This window comes from Melospiza melodia, chromosome 2 (assembly GCF_035770615.1).
Source record: "Melospiza melodia melodia isolate bMelMel2 chromosome 2, bMelMel2.pri, whole genome shotgun sequence".
Lineage (NCBI taxonomy): Eukaryota > Metazoa > Chordata > Aves > Passeriformes > Passerellidae > Melospiza > Melospiza melodia.
Genome location: NC_086195.1, coordinates 69,428,764 through 69,453,856, shown reverse-complemented (window position 1 = coordinate 69,453,856; position 25,093 = coordinate 69,428,764). Strand labels below are relative to the sequence as shown.

Genomic DNA, 25,093 nt, shown 5'->3' with positions numbered 1-25,093 from the left:
TTTACTTTTCTTTCCAGAAAAAGTGTGGAAGCTACTCAGTTATCAGGAGAATTTATACTGTTTCAAACACTTAGATCTGTCTGAAGTAGCAAAGGGAAAAATCAGACACTTCCTCCTCATCTTGAGAAAACAGCAATGGCCATGCCTTTAATAATAGGATTTTTTCATTCTGTAACTTCTGTATTAGCCATTAAGCTGGAGCTATCACATTATTTTGACATGTGACCACAGGTGGAATGCAGACTGCCTACACTGAATGTGTTCCATAGTTCATTTCTTTTGTGTGAGTCCATAAGAGAAAAAAAAAAAAAAAAGTAGTTCTCCTTTTGAAATCTTCTTTTGCATCTTAACTTGCAAAAGACACTTTCCATGTCTCCAACTGTCTGTAAGGACATGAGAGAAGTAAAGGAACAGAAGCTTTCCCTTCTGAGAATGGATACAAGTATTTAATGCATTAATCCCATACCAAAAACATGGGACCAAAACATCTCAGCATGTCCAAAACATACATTTACAGCCAGTAGCAGTAGCACAAAGAGAGGACACACCTGTGAAGGCCACCTTGGAGAACAGAACCTGCCTTTCAACCAGAAAATATCTTTATTCCAATGCAGTGCCAACAAATGGGACAAAGTAAACAGATGAAGTTGGAAGTGAATTTAGGCAAAAGAAAACCAGGGCAGCCTTTAATTGTGAAAAGCTTTTGTCAACTCCATCTGCCACTGATTAATGGTCTCCTTCACTTCTCCCTATCTATGTGATAGGAGCCGCAGAGTTTCCCCAAAAAATAAAATAGCCCTTGCTTTTGCCTGGAATCACTGCCTTTTCTAGGCAGCACTGCATTCAGAACTGCTGGTCTAATTTCTATGCAATCTCATAAAAACACACAAACACTGGCATCTTAAGCACATAGGGCAAGCCTATCAGCAGTGATTTAATAGTAGAGGATTTAACTCTTCATCATTTTCATGTAAACATAAAATTGTCACATATAGACATGATACTATATACTAGTTCCTTGCACATATTTAAAACCCAATAAATTTAAATGCTTTTGCAGTCCTAGATCTTTCTTAATTCTCCTCTAACAAAAAGTCCAATTATATATCTCTGATAGGAACAGCTCATTAGATAATCTCTAATGAGTCCACATTAAAATAGGAGACACAAAATTGAACTGAAATATCTTTCTCTGCATTATTATCTATCCAGAAATTTCTGAATGAAGAAATCAGTGCCTAGCTTCTTCTACACCTTCCAACCACTATTTCTGTGACTAACTCTTCTAACTTCAGATGACTGCCCCTTATCCCCATAGCAAAATATTCATATTTGCTTAGAGTTCATAAAGAATTCTTAGTAGTGGATTTAATTCCTTACACTGTGCTTGTCATTTTAGCATCTCTGCACCTATTCATACATTTTTAATGGCCTTTAAGGGAATATTATTTTAGTCTATGGGTTAAATATAATCCCAGCCTTATCATATCTAGAAAACCAGAGGTGCTGCTGTGTTATTAATCTAGTCTAATTACCTCTTCCATTCATAACTTGTTACGGTCATGTACTGTAAATCAGCACTTGAAGCTGAGAGGAGTGGTAAAGTACATACTTAGGTACTACAAATGCTTACAAATCTTCCCAAGTCTGATTTTAAAAGTGGAAAAATCAATGTTCAAGATTCAAGCAATGTACTTCTTACTGAAGACAGAATTATTGTTCTAACAGTATGAGACTGGATACAGATTTCCTGAAGAATTCCTAATAATGTCACTAGTGTGACTGAAAAAACTGGGCCATAAGTGAGAACTTTACCTTTCTGTGAATCATAAGCACAACTAGTACTGCAAGCTACCAAAAGAAAGAAATGCTGTGTCGTTAATGTCAGTTTTGAGACATTTGTAGAAGCTAGTCCAAGAAATCACTAAAGCTTTTTTTTTTTTTGCAATGAGTTATGACTTCCCTAAAATTCCATCCTTATCTAGCAAAAGGATGACAACAGCTGGCTGTAGCTCTTGAGGCTAGATCCCACTGCTGTTGCACAAATCCCTTGGAAAGTTCAAGGTCTTGCTTATTTTACAGCCTGGGCAAATATTTTATAAGCAGATGAAAAGATATATTACAGAAATGCAACTAGATATTCACAGCCTATACAGTATTACCCTTCTCATTATCCTCAAACCTCTCAGGGTGGAAATTGCACAGCAGCTTTGTTTGATTTCTAGTACTAACCCACACTTTGCCTTGGTGTCCTAAGGTAGCAGAGGAACTGTACTTTGACCTGCCACTTGCAGTTTTGTCTCTGCAGTTATGAGTAAAGTAAGTCAGACTGTCAGACATAATCAGAACTACAAAAAAGTAAACTCAAATAAAAATTGCTCATGAGTCAATTCTTAATTACATTAGGAAAAGTGAGAAAACAATCTTTCCTTGGTGCTCCTTTTAAAATGCTACATCAAAGCCATTCCTGTGGCTTTTGAACTGTTCCTCACTTCATCGAGAAGTGCTAGATGATGGTGCATGATTGAACATTTAAAAGAGGAAAATATGCATAAGAAACCAAGGATCATGTTTGGAAGCCTGTGAGAGCTTGAAGTGCTTTTTCACTTCATCCACCCTTTGCAAAGAACACCATAAGAGCACAGCAGGACATATTTTGGCAATGCAGGTCCAAGTCTGAAAGATCCATAAGCTCTTTTTCCGTCGGAAGACCAAAACAACTCTTGGTATAAGTGACAATATATGGATATATACAATTTAATTATGTTATTATACCATTAATGCAGATGGGCAGAGAGGAGGAATTACAGCTGTGTGTAAAAATGCATACAGAAGTCAGAAGTTCAGTTGTCATTTGTGACGTCCTATAGCTTTGGGCAGTGAAACATTTTGCTACTTACTATGATTGCTCTGCCTTTACTGTTAATCCTTAACTTAGGTTGCAATTGGAAGCTTCTAGGTTAAAATAATTATTTCTATTTTTGCAATGCATGTGAAAAAAGAGGATGAACACAGAAAGGTAAAGCGATTAAAGGATTCCAGCTCCCAACACTCTGCACGGGCCCATGCTCCATTCCTACCCAAACAGGTCCTCTCCATCGTCTGAGATCCTCAAAATTGACAAAGTATAGGACAACATTTCAGTCACAAATCACATCATGGTAGCTGTTTGACACAGGCAAAGTCTTTTAGCTACATAGTTTTAGATAACACAGGTAGCCCACAGTTAGCAGCCATAACCAAACAAAGCTCTTAGTTAACCCAGCGTTCAGGCAGGAGCTCAGTTCTGTGAGGTGCCAAGCGTGCCTAGTAACATGAAGACAGCCTTAAACTCCTGCTGAAGTAACTCTGAACCTCCTGGGAAGCCTTTGGCACTTCAAAAGAGTCTGGTTCTGAATTCACAACATTCTTTACATGAAGCTCTGACGACCCCAGAGCCAGTGCTGACTGCTGCTGAGAAGATGTTTCAAGGTGAGAGCGCCCAACACTCACATCTAGTTCTGTGCTAAAGTACAATTGGAAGACTTCAGCTCTGCTACCCAAATTCCCAGAAGCACCAGCTGTGCCTTCAATAAGACCCTCAAACTGTCAGCCAGAAATAGCAGCCCAGATTCACAGAAAAATCTGTCAGAACTACACAGAGAGTTCATCAAGGCCAGGGGAAGGCGAAATTCCTACAAACTTTTAAGAACAGCCAGACACAATCCATAAAAGTTTTTGAAGCTGAGGTAAGACTATGGAGCCTAAATATTTGCAGTATTAGCCATAGTTTTGCAAGAAATATTGCTAATACTGAGGGAATTTAAAATACTTGCCTGAACCAAGAACAGAAAGGTTTTAATGGCAACCTCTAAAAATCTCTTGCATATGAATAAAGTATTTTCGATACACAGTGGACACAATTAAAACAACAAACATATGACACCAGGCAGCCCCCTGCCATAGTTAGCCCAAGATTTACTCATGCTGAAAATACAGATTTAACTACTGCATATAGCAAGAGTTCACTTTTTCAGGCACACTGCACATTTCCACAAGAACACTTCTGATTTGGGAGGAACCACTTTTAGATTTTAATTCCCTGACTTCTCTGCTCATTTTTGGTTTCTTCCACTGAGGTACAAAATTGTGCATACATGAGAGAGCAAGGAAGAGATCTAATAACACTGTATGTGGTAAACAGACAATAGCAAACAATAGCTATTTTTCCTTTTTTTTTTTTTTAATAATTCAAAATGTAGGTCCAGAGAAACTCTGATAGACAAAGATATTTTGCTCATAACTTCTCAGACATCTTTTTGCCTATTTTACCCGGATCTCAGGCAGGAAAAAAGAAGCATCCACATAGGCAGGTACATGTTCAAAGTCAGTACTTTTCTTTAGTCAGCTGTAAAAATAGACTTTGATTAAGAATGCATGGAGTAGACCTCTCTTTTGATAGGCCTGCACATGCAACCCTAGTTCACATGGGCAGTCTCCTACAGACTGGCAATCAAGAAGTGAGAGTCCTACCTTGAACTTGAAAAATCTGCTTTCTCTAAAGCCATAAGGTACAGCTGCCATCAGAAACAGACCCAATTGCTTTCCTTTTTCATTTTCCAGGCCAAGCAAATCTATTTCCTGTTACAGCCTGTACTTATAGTTTTATTCTATCTTATGACTTAAAGACTAAAATATTTGAGCACCACTAGGATTTTTCCACCCATAAAGGGGGAAAATGTAAAACGCAAAACAGATGTTTTATAATGTTTTTAATTTATTTTGGCCACCCATAGAGCTGTGGGTTATGTTAGTGCCAACCAAGTTAAAAGCAACAGAGTTCTTCATAAACACTATATAACATATTGTACAATGACCAGGCTCCTTTCAATGAGCTCCTATTTATTAAGCAAACTTCAATGTCAGAAAAAGAAAACAGGAATAACTGAAGGCATAAGTGGTGCTGCCGCACTTGAGCAGTTCCTGGGGGGATTGGCAAAGTTTGTGCTGCTTTATTACAGTATTGCAGCCTAATGTAGAGCTTGGAAAGTAGATGATCAAAGTATACATTGAAAGTGGATGAGTTTACTGAAAGTAAAACGTCTGGAGGTAACATCCTCAGAATAATATAATGTAAATAGCATATTCTGTATAATAAACAATTGTTTCAGAAATACTCAACAGTTGAAGAAGTTCCAACAAATTAAAACTATCTTGTCCAAACAATTGTCAGTCTTGTACTGGTACAAACCTCTCACTTTTTCCTTCTATGAATGGAAACAAAGACATTTCAAAAGTTAAACCCATGAGACTTCTAACAGTTCCTGAGGTACTTATTGACAGGGTATCTCATGGAAATTACACTAAAAAAAGTCATTGAAATTTCCCCTGTACCTATTCTTATTTAAACTGAGAAATTACATCTCAACAACAACCCCCCTTTTACAGAAGATCTTCAGTACAGTACTGCAGGCTGAGGGACAAAATGAGCAACAAAGAATGGTTAGTCTCAAAACATTTCTATACTGACAATTTACTACATAGATCACAGGGCATATAAAACAGTTAAAATTTACTAACCTGACAAAAACATTATAGGAAAGCATAAGGAGAGGAAAATGTATGTATTTAAGAAGACAGAATGGCATTAAAGGTTTTAACTTGTATTTTTTGGCTTGTTATCCACAGATTTAAAGAATTCCTCCTTAGAAGTGGTTCATAATTGCAGAAGTCAATTAAAAAGTAACAAAATGTGAAAGGTTAGCAATTTATTACAGCAAGCAACAGTACAGACTTTGAGCAAAAACATAGGTGCAAGCTCTCAGAATGCAAACTTTTAATGCAAAATACTTTTTTAATTAAATGAAAACAAATATTTTGACCTAATAAATAAATATGAAGTTCAATATTATCAAACCAAGTGCAAATACAGAAAACTCACTTTAATTCAGAGGCATGCTAAAGCAGTTTGAAAGGAAAAAAAATCCTTTGCAATTACTTCTGCAGGTAAAACTGCTCTAATTATTACTATCCGTCATGGCCAGTGCTTTCCTTCCCCGACAGATACACTTATTCGAACTTGTAAAAGCCAGAATGCCAGAAGTGCCTCCCCAATATGTTGGCTAAGGACTGTAATTCATTTAAATTATGCAACTGGATTCCCACAGCTGGCCCACAGCTTGGCTGAGAGCTCGATTCAATGCCAGTGAACCTGTCTGCTAATATTGTCCTGCTTGCAGAGAAGGTAATATATCCAGCAACTTATATTGAAGTTCTGACTCTAATTAACAGAGCAAGCAAATGTTGACATTAGTGACAAATCCTGCTTATTAGTTACTGTGAGACCGGTGCAGCCACCTGGCATTTTCCTGTAGCATTTTGCAGTAATAATCCTTTCTTTATTTCTTAGGACATTGCTTATAATTTGTTTTTATGCATTTTGGTTCAGTTAGAAACAAATCGGCACAAAAAGCAACCCGGATAGCAGCAGCAGCACTCCCGGCTTTCAGACAAGTAATCAACAAGAAAGCATGCAAGCAGCATTCCTGGGAGGATGCATGGGGAACCGACTATAGGACTTCTTATCCTGTATAAAGCTATGTAGCCTTGCACAAACAGCCTTTGGCATCTTGTCTCTGGCCTACCTGGACAGTAGCAAAACATGTTTATCAGACCATAAAAAGCCCAGAACCTGAACTGCAAGCAGTTAAAAACTGAAGGTCGCTAAACTGCAAAATTCAAACATGCTTCTATGCTTTAGCCACACAGACAACGATAAAACAAAGCCTCCACAACCACCTGTAATAATATGCCTATTCAGCCAGCAATTCCAAAGTACTCAGCAACACAAGGTAGACATTTTCTGCAGCTGGTTCTACATGTACATTCCTGCCAAATTGTTGTCTCGTCCCCTCTTACCTTCACATTAGTCCGGAGTGCACAGTAACATGCAAAAAACATTGCAGTAAACAAGGAGCATATGGACCAGTATTCAGCGTCTCTGCTCTGCACAAACGGTACACACACGATCCCGAGCATGTGCTACTAAGGAGCATCCGTTCCCTCTGTCAGTTTGAAAATGCATTGATCTCTGTTTTTCTGACTACAAAAAGACATGTCTTGAAGGCACTGAGTGAAAGCTACATATCTCTTCAGCAACTATATATAGAAATATGCCCAGTAATTTCAATTAGCAGAGAATTCAGCATCTGAAACTTGGACCTCAGTTGATTTTTCTTCCAGCATTTTAAATTCAGGGGGGAAAAAGGAGGGGGAACTCAGCCAGGGGGGAAAGGTGAGGAATTAAAACATACGCAGTGAGTTACTTATATTTCCCCCTGGCTTTGATGTTCTCCTATTCAGTATTTTACAAATGTTATACACAGAAAAATGAGGAAAGGTTTCTCTTCCAAGTCTCAAATTTACTGTAGATTCTGCACTGCTTCTGTCTGCTCTTGTTAAAGATGCAGCATCCCTTTTAACAAAGACAACGTCATCAATCATGACAGATTCAACATGTTCTACTTACAAATACAGTCTCTGATTAAGGACAATGGCTGGCTGGCTTATTAACGTTTCCTCAAATGCAAGTTCAGTTCCCTGTGCTAATCTATTTTTAAATAAAAAGTCCCACCTACTCCTTCCCTCTCATTTAATAAAAATGCAGCGGACTAGCTCTAAATCTCCTGAACTGCATTGTGCTCCCAGCTCAGGCACTGGACATTGCTTTCGAACTGTTCTCTTGCTTGCTTCGGATTAGAAACACAAATAAAAATTAAAATGAAAGCAGAAAAATCCTGGAAGAAGTCTGTGCCCTCACATTTGTAACTACATATTCTGAATTCAAAATGCTCCAATGTCTTCCAGAACGAGGGAACTCAGAACCTAGCCAGAAGGCAAAGCTTTAATTCACAAGCACAAAAATAAAATCAAACCACTTCTCTCACTCCTGTCAACCGCTGGGATGCTGCGAATTAACTGATTGTTTACTGGGCTGCAGGGACACAAAGTCAAAGACTCAACTCTGTTTACAGCACCGGAAACCACTGCTATCAGTACTGAATTATGAAGTAATCTCCGGGAATAAAACCAGAAGAGAGGCTTTTTTTTTTTTTTTTTCCCCACTGCAGCAGATACTGTGGGAGGCAAAGAGTGAAAGAGGCTTTACTACCTCCTTCTCTATCAGCACAGAGCAATTTGCGTAGGATAAGCTTAAGCTAATAGAAATATCTGCAGTGACTTCTATATTTCTTTAAATGTTTTATGTAAACCCCCTTGGAAATCTTCAGGAACACTGAAGTCCTAACCAAATCAGTGGGTATCTTTCTGTGTGCAATGGGGTGAACAAGCTTAAACAGAAGGGTGTGCATTTAAAGAAGAGTAAGGGGGAGGGGAAAAGACAGCAAGGTTTTTTCCAACATCTTCCTAAAGACAAGCTCTCAGAAACTGTCGTCAACTCCAAGAGAACAGCTATTTTTAGCTTGTCATTGTTTGTGCCTTTTTTTAGGAACGAAAAAGGCAGTCGTGTTTAAAGCTAGGTATTGCTCTGTAACGTAGCCCGAGACAGATACTTAATTTGATCCCCAGCTCCATCTGTCATACAAATTAAGTAATTAGTAATCACAGCCTTCTTTGGCACCAAACGATTTCCACAACAAAAGAGATGAAACCTGGTTTTAAATCTAATTCTGAGATCTTTGTTAATAATGAAACTGAGGTCTAGATGTTATAGTTCAAAAAGCTGGAGTATCCCAAACTTATGGTGGTTCAGACTTTGGCTACAGCAATATCCATGAAATAAGCTAAAACATAGTAATGTGGTGCTCAGCAAAAGCATGGGAGAATTAATTGACACATTTCTTGTCATTCTTCAAGTGAATAGAAAGTTAAAGGAATCAAGGTTTATTTTGCAGTACAGTACACTAAAAATTAAAATTAGGTACCTTAGGAATTGAAAAAAAAAATCATAGATCTTGGGGAATTCTGATCCACAGAGAAATGCAATTCAAAAAAGCAGAGATGAAAAGATGCACAGTCCTGAGAAGTGAGGCAAGGTTCAGGCAAGCATGTAGCTGCATATGAAAATCAAATTCAAGCTTTCTTTCTGCCAAAGGAATTGCACAAGGTTTCAGTCAGCAGTCTTTGAAAAAAAACTTTCTTTTTCTCAGTCCTAAAGAAGTTAATGGTTTTGGGTTTAGGCAAACAAACCCAACATGGGGAACATCTCACTAAAAGAAAGCAAGGCTGCATAATGATACAATTTCTGAGCGATTACCTGGACATAAATCTTCAGACACATTTAAGAAAAAAAAGAAGTAATGCAGTCCCAAAGTCTTCACTCAGAAAAAACTCCCATAGCTCCTGAGCATCTAAGAGGAAAAATTACCTAGAAAATTACAGACTGACCCTCATAATACTGAGAGGGGAAAAAGAGACCCTCATGCATATGGTAGTTGCCTCCTGTAATAACTGTGGGGCATGCGAGAATCTGCCAGACAGCTGAGACCTCTGTAGAAGCCAACAAAGTTTTACTTTTCTAGCAGACTAACCCAAAACATTTCTCAGGGGCTACTTCAGGTAATCTACACAAGCAGATCCCTGCAGGGCTTTTTCACCTCTGCCAAGACTTTTCTTATCACAGCAGCCTAATTGTTAAAGAAAACATTGTCATCAAGGACATAGAGTGTTTTATGATGACTTAACAGCTACTCAAAAGCATCACATGTTGGTGATATTTACAGTTAAAGATACAGAGTCATTAAAAATGAGTGGGGAAGAAGCTCTGGCTGAGTCATCCAGACATGCCAAAAACACCAGCATATTTGAAGCACTCAGGGCCTCTTTAAACAGGTGACAATAGGGAAAAACCCTAGAGATGAAAGTTATTCCATTAAAAAAAAAAAAAAAAAAAAGGTTAAGAATAAAGCCAGTAAAGAGACAGTAGTCCAAAGGAGCCATACCACAGACCCTCTTTAAAAAGACACACACCTGGTGACCTGAATATTCTTAGCTAACAGAAACTGGAGCCACCATCGTGAGCTGTGAAATTCTATTGTTACTCTTTGCTCCTGTGCCTTCAGAAGGGCAGAAGGGAGCGCTTGGAAGGAAACCCTGGTTGTCTGCAGAGGTTCAAAGAGAGCAGAGGGAACATGCTGCCTTGGAAGACTTTGATCTCAGGAGGGCCTGAGGCCAATCTGCTTCAGAGCAGCGAGGAGGGCACAGCCCTTTGCAGCATCCATCACTGCCCAGAAGAAGAGCTCAGGAGCTAGTAGCAGTAATAGTGGCAGTACCAGTAGTGGGAATGCCCTGTGGCTGTTGTGCCCTGAAGTTGTGCTCAAGGACCACCACAGTGCCATGGCACCATACTAGCACAGAGCTGAGAGAACCACAGAATCACAGAATGGCTTGAGTTGGAAGAGATCTTAAAGACCATCTAGATCCAACTCCCTGCCAGGGCAGGGATGCCACCCACTAGACCAGGTTGGCCAGAGCCCCCTCTCACCCTAGCCATGAACAGTGACAAGGATGGAGCATCCACCACTTCTCTGGGGTAACACTGGAACCATACTGTGGAATAACATTTTTCATCCTCGGACACCTAAGCGTTTTCAAGTTTGGGTTGTTTGTTTTTTCCAGGCATGATGGAAAGGGTGGTATTTTAAAAGAGAGTACCATCAAAAAAATAGACTAAAAATGCAGTAAAGAAACCAACACTCTCCAGGATTTGCTTTATGACAGTGCAATGTCGCTTAGGTGTGTCCCACTTCACTTAAGCAGCACATATGTGGTTAAATATTTTAAGTTGGTCTTAAAAAATGCAATGAGGCAGATTTTGTGATCACCCTGGATGACCACAAAGAAAGCAAATATTAGCTAAGAAATAAAGATAAAATTAGAGAAATTAGAGGGGGGGAAAGGTCTAAAGAAGAGGGTGCATTGCTTCCTGAGTGGACGGAGGGAAAAATGACATTCCTTTCTTCCAAAAGATGGAAGAGTGGATGTCTGCAGGAAATTGGGCATAATGGTGGAGGTTTGCACGGCTATTTGTAGCCCATGCAATGCTTATAATTATCAACACTGACAATCTGCGTCACTGGCTTTGAGTAGCCAGGGGTGTAATTCTCCCTCTTTTCACAGGAGGTACTGTCTTGTGCAGTCGTGGCACTCTGGCTACAGTCATGCTCCATCACTTCCTGTCCTTGCACACTCCAGTGATACAATCTATATAGCATCCTAGTGCTGCATTGCCTAAATAACTCTGATTTCAGCACAGGAGCTCTAAATTGAAATGATTTTTCTCTTTCACCCATTTCTATGTCATATAAAAATGTTATTTTCCAAATCTGCAAGAAGTTCCTTACAGTGATATCCACATTGAGGGGTGGGTTATTGAAGGAATTGTTGATATGGACTGCAGGTCAAGGGTGCTGTAGGGCCTACAGTTTCCAGATAGAAATTATTGACTAGAAACAGTGGATGGAATCTGTGGGGCAATCTGGAAACAACTGCAGAAAGGAGAATGTGGAACAAAGCCCCAGTTGGAAAGAAATCTTTCTTAGGCTGTGTACTGCACCAAAGCCTAGTAAAACATAACAGACAGAGGAACTACATCAGCAGATTGAACTCAGAATATCTTAAAGTTTTCATAAAGAGAAAGAAAAAGACTGAACAGATTATTTACAAACTCCCATCTCCAGTACTGTAAACAGCTCTCTGATATCCTGGCATTCTGATGCATAAGTTGCTGTGTCAAAAATTCTTCCTCACTTCCAGACCAGTAAACACCAAAGACCTTGCCCAGGGCTGATTTAAGTTAAGCCACAGTTTTCCCTGTAAACTTTCTGTTCCCTTTTTCCTGCACAATCTTCTTAATACATTTGCCTGGCTTTTGAGCATTTAATACTTTTCCTCTAAAAGGCCCAGGTCACTGTTTTCTGTCTTATGTGGTTGCATTGATGAAGGTTTTGATCACATATAAAACAAAACCATATAATTTACTTATAAAATAATTCCTTCCAATATTAAAATTTATACATATTTCATAAACCAGGCTTTCTAGTTTGTATTTTGTAATTTCAGTCATAAGGCCATTTATAATAAGCAAATTTAAAGAATAAATAAAAAAAAGTCAAATGATAAGTAAAAAATTAGTGAAGAATGGCCTCATCCTGTGAGTCTTTTCTATGACTGTAAATTTGTCAGGACAGGTTTCCTCATTGTTTCTGATGACTTTAAAACAAAATAATGAGAAAAAAGGAACAGAGGTTCAGAAAGAAAGAATTGGATTAAGCTTCATCTTGATTTACTCAATGCCTCATTTTTCCAATCCTGTACCTGTAATCCATGGATCAAGTTTATTTTACACCTCATCCTATACAGCTGATTGAGATGACATAACCCCTTTAACGCCTCAATTGAGACACCCAGGCTGCAAAGACTTTTTCAACTCTGAGGATCCCCAGTTGAGTTTCCTGGATTTCACTCAAATTGATTACTGTGATAACGTGTCTCCACAATATGTGTTTCATTTTGTGACTGTGAGAGAAAACCTGACTTTCTCCTTGACCTGAATTCCCATGATAACTCCTCACAAAAGGCATTTCCATTCACAGTCATATTAAAGGCCATGGCAATCTGGAACCTTAGGAGATTATCTAGGCTGTTTTTCTTGCTGCAGAAAGATTAACCACACACAGTGCTCTTGGCAAATGGTTGTCCAGCTTCAAAGTCTCTCATGAACAGAATGCAATTAGTGCTTCAGTTGGTCTTTATTATTAATCTGGAAATCACAGAAATATAGAATTGCTAAGGTTGGAAAAGACCTCTAAAATAATCAAGTCCAACCATCAACATAGCACCACCACCATGTCCACCACTAAACCGTGTTCTTAGAGTGCCACATCCACCACATTTTGAACACTTCGAGGGATGGAGATTCCACCACATCCAATGCTTGAAAACCCTTTCAGTGAAGAAATTTTCCCTATTATCAAAGCTAAAAATCCCATGGTACCGCTTGAGGCCTTTACCTTTGGTCCTGTCACTTGTTACCAGGAAGAAGAGACTGAACCCACCCCACTACAACTGCCTTTCAGCTAGTTGGAGAGAGAGATAAGGTTCCTTCTCAGCCTCCTTTTCTCCAGACTAAACACCACCAACTCAACAAGACAAAAAGCTTAAAATATTAGAAGCCTTTAGATGATTAGAAGCCTATGCTTGTTTTGTGCACAAAAAAATAATTTACCATGATTGTTTGAAAAACTTGGGGAAAAATGAAACTTGGGGAAAATGATACCTATCTTGTCATGATTTCCATCACTCCCCAATTATGAATTAACATTTTACTTTTATAATTTTTGAACTATAATTTATGAACTAAGCTTATTCATTTAAGCATAAAATCCACATTTCCATGGTAACAGCATGAATGAAGAAGGAATGAACTTCCAAAGTTCAATTGCATTTATTACAGTACTTAAAAATAAACCTCTAGCAATTTCACTGAGGAAATTGCGGTGGATTTTTTTGTAAGAAAAAAAATAATTTAAATTAAATCTCTCAATGTTAACTTGTATAACAACAACTGGATGTTGAATTGTACTTGATAAAGACCTGTGTGTGTCAAAGCATTTAGTATTTTATTTTTTGTACTGTGACTTTAGCTGAGGAAATTCTTTAAAGGGAACCTATAGTTAGATTAAGAAATATGATAAATTTTGTAGTACTGGGAACAAGTCAAGTTTCCATGAAAACACATGTTTAGGAGGTTTTTTTGAGTTTTTTGTTGGTTTTCTTTTAAATGTAGACAGTATTTTCATTAAAGAAGTGAAGTGTTTGAATTTACACTACAGAATACATGGATGGATATTCATTGGTCATGGTCTAACTATTCCTCTTCATTCCACTGATAACAGTTATTAGCTTAATATATTAACAAATATAAATCTATATTTCAACTATAAATCTTTTCAGTAAGATAACCACCTTTTTTTAAAAATATGTTTCAATTTAGCTGGTTCTTGAAAAGTAATTTCAAGCCTGCATAGCATTTGAAAGCAAAGGATAATTAATAAAGGAAACTATTTACAAGGCAATTAGTGCAATTTTCTGTGTTTTACTGATTTTAAGTGATGAATCAAGATGTTTCTAGAAGCCTTATGTGTTAAAAGCAAACTATTAGGCTCAGTAAAGAATAGGTTAGAACAGGTCTAATTACTCTAACAATGTGCTAAATATAGCAATTTTTTTTCTTTAAAAAAAGAAAATATTCCAAATAAGTATATTATAAACATGAAGGAGCAAAAAACCTTTTTGAGCAACCTGTCTCTGTGAAAATCAGTAAAATGGTGATGAATATTACATTGTACGTCCTCTGGAACCTGTTACTCCCAACATATAAAGGCATCTTGTGACCTATATACTTTTTCTTCTGGTACTATCCAAAGTGTAAATACATTAAAAACATACTAGCAGCAAAATTAAACTCAGCACAAACCCTTCCCATGACTGATTGGGACTTTTCCTGTAGAATTTCACCAATTATTTAATTCCTTACTTCAGCTCCTCTTTTATTCATCAAGTCAAAATATTTTCAGCTGTACGTACAGATGTTCACGGGAATCAGTGAGATGAATCCCATGGTCCTGAGAAAACTGGCAGGTGTGGTTGATAGGCCACTCTGCATCATATTTGAAAAGTCACAGCAATGAAAGGACACAGTGACTGGAAATAGTCACAGCAATGAAAGCACCCAGTGACTGGAAAAAGGGAAATATCACACCAATTTTCAAAATGAATAAAAAGGAGGATCATAGGAAGTACCAGCCAGTCAGCCTCACCTCTGTGTTTGGTAAGATAATGGAAGATACTTGGGAGTTATGTCAAGGCATATGAATGGCAAGAAGGTGATTCCAGACAGCCAACACAGCTTCAGAATGCATAAATCACCCCTAAATTATCTGTTGGCCTTCTACAATGAAGTGATAGAGTGACTGTCCTGCTGGATAAGGAAAGAGAAACTGATATAATTTATCTTGACTTCAACCAGGTCTTTGACAGGGTCCCACACACATTTTTGTCTCAGTTAGAGAGATATAATTTGATGGATGGTCTATTTGATGGATAAGGAATCTGCTGGATGTCCAGCTGCAGTCAATGGCTCAATGTCCAAATCAAGATCATTACCAAGTGGTATTCTGCAGGAGCCCATGCTGGCACCAGCACAGGTCAGTATCTTTATTAATGACCTAACCAGTGTGACAATGAAAATCTGCGCATAACATCAACCTAAATGGTACAATGGATATGCTAGAGGGAAGGGATGCCATAAAGTGGGACATTGAGAGGCTTGAAGAATTGTCCAATGGAAATCTCATGAAGCTCAACAAGGCCAAGTGCAAGATGTTAAACCTAGGTCGAGGCAATCACCAGTATTAGGGATTAATAAATTGAGAGAAGCCCTGCAGAGGAGGACTTGGGAACACTGGTGGATAAATAAATTAACAGGAGCCACAATGTGCACCTACAGCCCAGAAAGCCAAACCTATTCTGAGCTGCATGAGAAGCATGACCAGCAAGCAGATTGAGGGACGTGATTTTGCCCCCACCTACACTGCTCTCCTGAGACCCCACCCAGAGCGCTGCATCCAGCTCTGGGGCCCAGCATTAGAAGGATAAGGACCTGATGAAGTATGTCCAGAGGAGGCCATGAAGACATTTGGAGGGCTGGAGCACCTCTCCTATGAAAAACAGCTGAGAGAGTTGGGGTTCTTCAGCAAGGAGAAGAAAAAGTTCCAGACCTTACTGAAGTCTCTCAGTACATAAATGGGGCCTATAAGAAAGCTGCAGAGGGGATTGAGAATTTCACATGGTACTCCTGAAAACTGCTCTTGAGAAGACAAATCTCAGCAGTTAAATCCCATTTCTTTTGGAGCTGTAATTAATGGCATCATGATAAAGAAGGTTTTTGGGTTTTTTTATTTTTGATGGTGTAAGGATGTTCCACGTGTACAGACCAAACAATTATTGTCATGTTTTCTTTTTCTAGGTCCAAGGGAATCTCTCAAATGTTGTGGTCAAAGTATGGTTATTTCTTTCTGGAAATGATTCTTTTTAGCCCCTACAGTTGTGGAGAATTTGGCACACAAACACATAATTTTTAAATGTCCTTAAGAGACACAAAAATATTTTCAACAAATTTACATCTGAATAGAAACTTTTTATACTGCTAGTATCTAAGTACTTCTATTATTTCACAGCAGTTAAAGAACTCTTTTTTTGCCAATATTATTTAAGAAGTTCTATTATTTCTAAGTAGTTAGAAGTCTCCTTTTAAAATACCATGCTTTGCACATTTCTTCCAAGCATCTCCTCTTCTCACTTCAATACTCCCTTGAGTCACATGCAGTGGAAATCAGATAAACTCAGAGAATGTCTTCAGTGAAATATCTTGTAAAATGTAAATTACTGCCATAATCTGATGATATTTCACAAGGAAGCTGACTTTAGCACTGCTTCCTCTGTAACTATTTATAAAAGCTAAAAATCTCTTCCAATCTTTCTGGCTATGGGGCTGTCTATAAACATTTTCTTAATACTTCTATATGCAAAATTAATCTCAGAGTAGTACACAGGGTCAGTATCTCTTGCATGGAGGACAAGACTGAATGAGACATGCATGCTGACAGCAGAATACCAATTCACTAGAACCTTATTTATCCAAGAGGAACATTTTCTATTCTCTTAATACTTTATTTAAACAGTTTTAGAAATTGCAGCCCTCTTGACCCAAAGAAGCATGTCCCATTTCACACATTAACTAAAAATAACATCAAATCTCTTATAAAACAAAGCCAGAGTCTCCTGTCAATCATAATATAAGTAACCTTTTTCATTTCAACAGGGTCATAAATATCTACAGTCCTACAAAATATGAGAATCTGGCACAAAGAATAAATAAAATCAGACTAAAGTATGATATATGCTGAATGAAAGTCTGCATCTACTAAAGCCAACACTAAAACCAACCTTCTTATTAACTTCAAGGAATTTCACTGATGTTCTTTAAGGTATAAAATACATTTAATGCACATCCACAACAATGAGTTTGTGTGTAAACCTGTTATAAAGAGTTGATGCTCCCTTTTCTTCTTTTGGCAGATTATCAGTTCTACCATAGCTGTTCTACAAAAGCACAGTAATAGAGTCTGAAAGTATCTTCCTCTGTCCCCCTTTCATCATCACACTCAAACTGGAGTTCTCATATTGAAATATGCTTTAGGAAGTGTTTGTGAACACTTGTTCAGTTTCAATGACTGGAACACTGAATGCAGTGCAAGAGATTCATGCAATTGTCAAAGAGCTCTCTGAACACAATACTCTCATCTGAACAACCTCATATACATTTGCAGTTATTGGGTAACTTAAATACAAATGTTATGATTTGGGAAACTCCTACATGAAGTTTACTGCTATAAACATTGCAAAAATGATGGAAAGTATATAAAGAGTGAGGGATTGCTGAGAAAGTCTGGGAGTCCTGATATGGATGATAGAAACATTGTGTGGGCACAATAAGGAAGGGACCTTTCAGCTTGTGCTTGTCAATCAGAACCAAAGCAAGGCTACTGAGAGTTGTTACTGACTCAGTAAGACGAGTCAAACTGGACTTTAAGAAGATATTCCCAAGAAAGGAGGAGAGGAGCATCTGTTGTGAGAGGTGATTCATGTCTACAAAAGAGAAGAATGTAATTGGGTTAACCTTTTGTAAGCTGGAGCAATGGAATACTGCTATGTTGTTTTTTTTTTTTTATAAAATCTGAGTCTGAAGAGAAAGAAATAAGTGTAGTCAATAAAATAAGCATACACCATAGGAAGGGCTTTTTTCCATCCTCCACCAAACTAGTACAAGAATGTAGCTCATCTCCTCACCTTTGATGACGCCTGGTCCTTCACAAAAGCTGTGATTCAATAAGGTGATGAGAATTATATAATAATGGTTGACATAGAGTGTATGTGCATTCACAAGTTTACCTTTGTAAAAAGAATATATCTCATTAAATTCTCATCAGAAATGTGCTAATTAATTACTGCTGCTGTATATGTTGCTCTGGAAAAACAAAGCAAACCACAAAGTATGCTAAATGCACAGACAATTGCAGTCTGCTGATTTCAGTAAATTCCTAGCTAGGAAGTTGGGCTAGATGATGGCCAAGTTCTTCTAGACCACATGCAGATGTATCTTCTAATTCACACGCACAAAAAAAGCACAAGACTGGAACAATCTGAAAACACTGTCAACTCCACAGTTGTTACTGCCTGTAACAGAAAACTGTCATTTTATACTTCTGCTTTCCATTTTTCTCTGCTCCTTCCTGCTTTCTATAAATAGTGGCATTTCACGGCAATTAATGAGATGGGATTTTGAGAGATGTAGAAATTCCCAAACTACAAGTGAAGCTGTTAAAACCCACAATGAAGCTGTCCAATGCTCAAAAATGTTGGCCACCTGAAAGAACAAAAACTTCTAAACTTATCAGTACTTCTGATGCATTGGCTTTCTCTGTCATTTGACAGCCCTCTGCACTGAAATAGCTTGTTGAATATTTTAGAATCAACATCATGGTATTTCAGTGAAAGGATTATAATTATTTTTTCACAACTGCATAATTCAGTGCATTGTGAAATGCAGCTTCAGTGGGTTTCTTCACGCAGCAGCGTCCCAGTGTCATATTGAACAGTTGTGTCTATGGCAACATGTTCCTATTAACATAGATCTCCTATATCTACCATCATCTCTGAATTTTTTTAGGTAATTAACACAGAACTCAATGCTAATTGGTAAAATAAGAATGAAAATAGAATTTCATGCATAAAGCAGCTTCTGCCTACATATTGCTCTACACATCTTAAACAGATAAAACCTTTTTTTTGCTTAAATAGAGCTGGGAAACATTGGAGACCAAAAGAGATCACCATTTCCTTTCCATTTCCTGGCTTCTGCTGCTACAAGACAGATCTGTTTATTGACTATTACATTATTGCACAGCAAATATTGCAAATTACAATGTTATTCTACAGTAGAAGGCAAACTGGTAGCAGTCAGAGCCCAGACTGAAAGCCAGAACTCTCAGGATCTCTCCTTCAGTTTACTAGGCGTGGTAAATAGGCGTGCCCCTCAAATTTTCATCTGCAAACTTGTATTTATAGTATCATTCCCAGTAATAACTCTCAAAATGTCAGTGTTTTTTTTACAATTCTCAGTCTTTGCTGTTGCTTTGCAGCTGCATATTACCTTTTAGTAAGGACCCACTTTGGTCTGCAAAACTTTGAATGACAAGTATAAGAGAGGTTAATATTTTCAAGTAATTTCTAGAGATTGATTTGGAATATTTGATTTCCTTAATCTGAGCAAACACACCTCCATGCTCACTGAATCTTGGAGTTCTACCACCCACAGTGTGCAGCTTTGTGCTCTAGCACCCAGAGCATTTCTCAAAGTATTTTGCCCTATGTGAATGCATATATTTGTACCTTCCTCTATCACAAGCAGCATGCTTGATTTTAAGAATGGAACTCGATATTTTTCACAACCCTCTCAGAACATATTGAAGACATCTCTGGGTTGGCACCCCATATTTCTAGGGGAAAAAAAATCAAGCTTCCAGCACTGCTATATTCTTAGTAAAATACCAAAGTCAATGAGATGCCATTTATGAATATTTTTTTGGACTTCCCATTAGATTACATCATAAACATACTGATGTCTCTGTCCAAATAACCTGCAAATTATTGTGCTAATGTTTTCTTGGTATGTGGTTTTACATTCCACTGAGCCATAGGCATTAAAGGTAGCTATGCAGCATCCAGAACAGCCTCCAGAGTCTTCAGCTTGCCTATAAGAAGAATCTTTCACTGCCATACTTCTTGTTTTACTATATTATCTTACATATAGCATTTTACTACATTATTTTCAGCTACTCTACAATCCCCACAGAAAACCAGTGAAAGGCATGAAAGAGGAAGGGAGTTTATGCCCTCCAGCCAAATTTTCTGAAGAAGCCTCTGACAGTTTTATGCCTGGTACATAATTCAGAGATATGTAGGTAACATGCAAAAAGGTCCAGCTGCAAAAATAGGACACAGAAAGAAACTGGTAAAGAAATACTCTTTAATTCTAAGAAGAAGAGTAGCTGCATATGAAAAACTCAGTAGAGCAGTAGTTCCTTACTGCCCTTTTCAGGCCCGAAGGTGACTGGTTTGGGCAACAGCTCTTGGCTCTTAAGACTTGGTGAAACTCCCTGCTTTGCCATAGGTACACACCAGTGTGATAAAGATGTTCAACCTACAACATCTCAGCGTCATAAAAATGAAGATTAGCTCATGAGCATGAGTCAGTTTTTTAACACTATGGGATTATCAGATGCTATGAATACAACCACAATAAAAGCAATGCTAAATCAAGTCTACCTAATCTCATTTAATTTGGGATATCACCTGACACCTAAAATCTAAAGTCTCACAATCACCCAGTCTAACAGTTCTGCAGGTTCTCCTGAAGTGTGAAAGCCTTTGGATGACTAAATTAAATTATTTCTCCTAATTCAGTCTAGACATTATCTTCATCTTTGACACATACTTAAGGCATGTATTCTAATAAACTGGTAATTATGTCCAACCTAAAACCATCTTGAAGCTCATGTATAGGGATACAACAACTTAGACCCTAACTAAATCCTTCTTTGACCTCTGTCTAATTATCTCTAAGAAGCATAAAATCTAGATGAAGTGAACACTGCTGTTAGCATGACAGTACTGGTGCAGCACCAGAAATGATTCCATTTTTCACCTGAGATCCTTGTGTTCGGATCATTCACTTGGGACACCTTGGACAACTCAACACCATTTTCAGAGAAGGGCTATATGGCATGATGCAGAGTGGATAGACTTTTTATAATAGTTTCCCATTATTTACAAGGGAAAATAAATTTAGTTATGGTAGGCAGAACTTACCACTGTCTCTCCTCTTAAGCAGATGTCAAAAATTTAACCAAGAGAGAACCCAAGTTCAGCACTGGAATTAGGTTGAATGCAACTGAAGGAGCCATGATAGGAAGTATTTACTGGTATGATATAAGTCACACACAACTGTATTATTAAGTTAAAAAATTGCAATCCAAAAAATGTTATCAGTTAATTAAACAAGATTTGAATAAATTAAAACCCTTCTATAGAAATTAAGCCATTTGACTTCACATATCAAACCATCTGTTTGGTGTATGAATGTGAAGGAAAAAGGTTCTTTATGTGTGCAGGGAAGGTTAATCAAAACTGCATCCATCTCTACATATGCTCCCTGAAAATGTGATCAATCCCCTTGCTTTCCTCCCAGATAGGTGCAAAAATGGATGCAGGAATGAAGGAACTCCTTTCCATCAGTAATGCAAGAGCTTAGTCACCTCTCAACATTCAGTCCAGAGGCCAAAATAGCCTAAGCTTGAGAAGAAATAGCCATGATTTATAGACAAAGCAAGTGGAAAGACCAGAAAATAAATGAATCTGTGTGGGGGAAACCTGATAGCCAACACTGTGATGGACTGTCAGAGGGCAGAGCTCAGCAACTGCCTGACAAAAGAGTGGAAAGCCATGAGGAATGTCATAGGCAATCCTGCACCAGACTTGACTAGAAGGATATTAGACACTAAATTAAACTCTAAGCATTAACCAGAGACCATAACAATTAACCATATGCAAGGAGAGCTATTTGGGAGAACTTTAGGCCTATCATTCTCTCTTTAAAAGCCTTAACAATGAAGGCTCTCCATGAACCAGAAAAATCTGAACCAGTCATGGCATCAGGTCAGGAACCCAATAGCTGCTAGGTGAAAAAAAATAACCTTCAAAAAGATAATTCAAACTTGTCTGCTCCAACAGCTGTAGGCATCTCTTATCTCCTGGAAGCTAGAAATGCTCAAACCCCTTCATTAAAACAGCATCCCAGACATCCCACTAAATGTCTGGGATCTGTTCATTGTGTAGATGCTCCCATCCACCTGGGCCTATACTAATTCAGGACACATACATATCTTCCCAGCGTTAGCTGACTTTGCACGGCAAAAGCAGGAAAAGCATCATAGTTCATCTTGGTGCTGAATAATCTTTCATGTAATCTTCTTTTCTGGAACTGGGAGTTTTTTAAGATAATGTGCACATTGTCTGGAATTAATGTATGCACAGCAGTTTTTCAATGCCATTTAACAGTATTAGTCAGGCTCATGCCAACTAAATACGTTTCAGTAGATTTCAGACCAGATTTCTGCAATGCAATCTCTTTCGTATTGCTTGTGACAAACATTTGGAAACTTCAGTAGATTTGAAATATGATCACCCAGAGTATCTTAGAGTGCTTAATGCACTCTAAGAATAAATTAGAAAAAATTGAATAAATGCAAGGAATAAACGAATTTTGTTGGGTTACACACCTATCCCCGAACTTTAAATTTTCAATTCTGATTTCAAAGTACTCAACAGGATGGCCTAGGAGCTAGTTACTAGTGATATTACATGTGTGAAGAACTCCAGTTACCTCTAAGTGCATGGCTTCAATGAGTCCCTCAGAGAACTTCACTGAGGGACTCATTTTTCAAGCAACTTGAAAAACCTCCATTTTTCTTGTATTTTGCCCTGTGTAATGTGGGAGGAAAGGAAAAAATTGCATTTGCACCATCTTTGCAATTTGCTGAATTTATCTACGCCTATAGGCAAAATTGTCCTGGATATTGCAAGAACATATTGGCTACCATGATAAGATAGCCAATGGTCTCAATATGTTAGGATTTACAAGGCTGGGCTCAAAAAAAAGAGGTCAGGGTACAGTGTCATTCCAGGCACTGTAACCCCTCTGTCAAGCAGCCTTGGTGTGCTGTTCAGTGTAACTACTCTGTCAGTTCTCTGTGATGCAAGGGAACACATAGCTTCAATGGCTCCACCCTGCAATGCAAAAGAAACTTCATCCTGGATGGCTTTTGCCATAAACTTTCTCCTGACAGTTCCCAGAAGCCAGGCTGAATCGTTCACAGAAAAGAGAAGCCATACACCTAGCAACAGCTTCCAGGTATAGCTGGAATAAATGTTGTATAAATCAATTAATACATAAGAAATCTAAATAAATAAAATATGATAAGGAAATCATCGTGCTAGAACAGGGAAGCAAATGGTAATAGGGAGATTAAAAGGGATCACTTCAATTTCAAAAGCTAATATGATAGTAATTCCAATGATTGTAGCTTTGATTTAAATACCAGATCAGTGTTCAGAATCAACTGACCTCTCTCAAAGCTACATATGTAAGCTAGATATGTACTAATTATGTTTTGGGGTTATGAGCAATAAAAAGAGCAGGTTTGACCCAGGTGTCCAATATAACACACTTTTTGAAAGCAATATCCACCAGTCTGCTGTAAGATTACTGTGGTTCTAAAACTGCATGGGAAAGGTAATTCATGTGGTGAATTTATCCACAATAAAACTGCAAGGCAAATCTTGCCTCAGACAGCGAAGAAATAAAGAAATCAGTTTCTGTGGTTCTATGTCATAATCACTGCAGAAATACAAATATCACAGTGGTTTGGTTTTCCCCCAACCCTTAACATACCTTCCTCTATTCATCCTTCTCTCTTCTTTTGGCTAGTATTTATTCCTTGAGGCAAGGGAAACTAACACTTGCTTACACTTCAGGCTGATGGGACTGCCATTCTCTTCCCACAGGCCCAGAGAGAACACAGTGAGACACCCACCCTGCAGCACCCACATTAAGCCCCTTCACCACTTGATGGTATGGAGACGAGCAAATGTGGTCCACAATCAGTTCCCAGAAAAGCAGCACTTCTTGCTCCATACGACCCAGCTGCCCTGTTTCCCTCTCCTTCATGTGGCAGAGGCTCACAGGTCTGGGGAGCAGATTCCCAGCCACCTCACTACACTCAGGTTCTGTGCAGGACCCAGAGCAAACAACAGCAAACCTATTTTCTCATTTGAAGTATCCAGCCTTACTCCCAGTCTCACACATGCCTTCACATTTGCTGTGACCCAGCAGTCTGATTTCACAGAAATATTAGAAAGTGAATTATGCTTCTGCCAAAATGATCCTCAGACTCCACACTCCAGCATACATTGATATTGCAGCCTGCAGAGTGGAGCACTGGTATCTGTTCCAGCTCTAAATAAGCCAGCTGAGATACTGGAATTAGTTAGAACAGCATGGTGTTGCCCACAGGTTAACTTTTTACTTCCCAAGAGGATAAATGAGCCTACAGCAAACATATCCTTGACTGCAATCTACATGCAGAACTGTGCCTCCCTGCTGTCCAGCACACTGTCAGAAAAGATTCTTTCAGAAACTGAAATGAAATAGTTCTGATCTCTGCAGCTCATTTCAGCCCTAACATGTCCCATACCAGAGGCAGAAAGTGGCAATAAGTAAATTCAGTATAGGCAGAGCTCCCTCCTTCCGAAGATGACATTCTCCCTGGGGGTCTCCAACCAGCCAAGGCAACACGCAGCACAGAAAGGTATTAGACTGGACAAACTGTTTCTGCTGTGTAATCAAGTGTTTAAATAGGCTACAATGCACATGTGCACAATCCCATAAATATTAATACACCTGTAAAATGATTAGGCACTCTTTAGTCCTCAAAAGAATACTACTGTTACAACTAGGTTTTCCCCGTTGTTTTTGTAGTGAGACAGAAGCAAAACACAGAATAGGTCACATATGACAAATACTGTAACATCATTATTAATCTCAGCTCCTTGGTCTGACATGGTAGATGGAACAAGAGATCAGTGATAAGAACACTAGATTTGAATCTCTGACAAATCTCAAGTCCTTCAAAAACTTTCCCAAGGTTTACACTTGCACACACAACCTCTTTCAAGCAGTGCCATGTCTTCATGAGCTTCTTACCAAAAGAGTAGCAGTGAATTCAAATATGTCATGCATAGGTAGCAATTTGGTAGCAAATCACTTTGATTAATTATCTCTTTTAATGAAACTGGGCAAGTGTTGCTTACATGCTTCTACAAATTATTTGTTCTACACCAGTCACACAGTGATTGT

General features: G+C 38.3%; 1 protein-coding gene across 18 annotated transcripts in view; it reads right to left on the bottom strand.

Annotated features, from left to right (window-relative positions):
* DLG2 (discs large MAGUK scaffold protein 2) overlaps nucleotides 1-25,093 on the bottom strand; it is a 984,895-nt gene that overhangs the window by 719,103 nt on the left and 240,699 nt on the right. The window contains exon 1 of one of the 18 annotated variants that reach the window (XM_063148791.1): nucleotides 6,898-7,568. The exons of 16 other annotated variants lie outside the window; for them this stretch is intronic. In XM_063148791.1, the coding sequence (XP_063004861.1) occupies nucleotides 6,898-7,017 (120 nt within the window). In that variant the 5' untranslated portion in view covers nucleotides 7,018-7,568. Of the gene's footprint in view, nucleotides 1-6,897; nucleotides 7,569-25,093 lie in introns of those variants that run through there. One more of the 18 variants, XM_063148795.1, reaches the window with a different exon arrangement.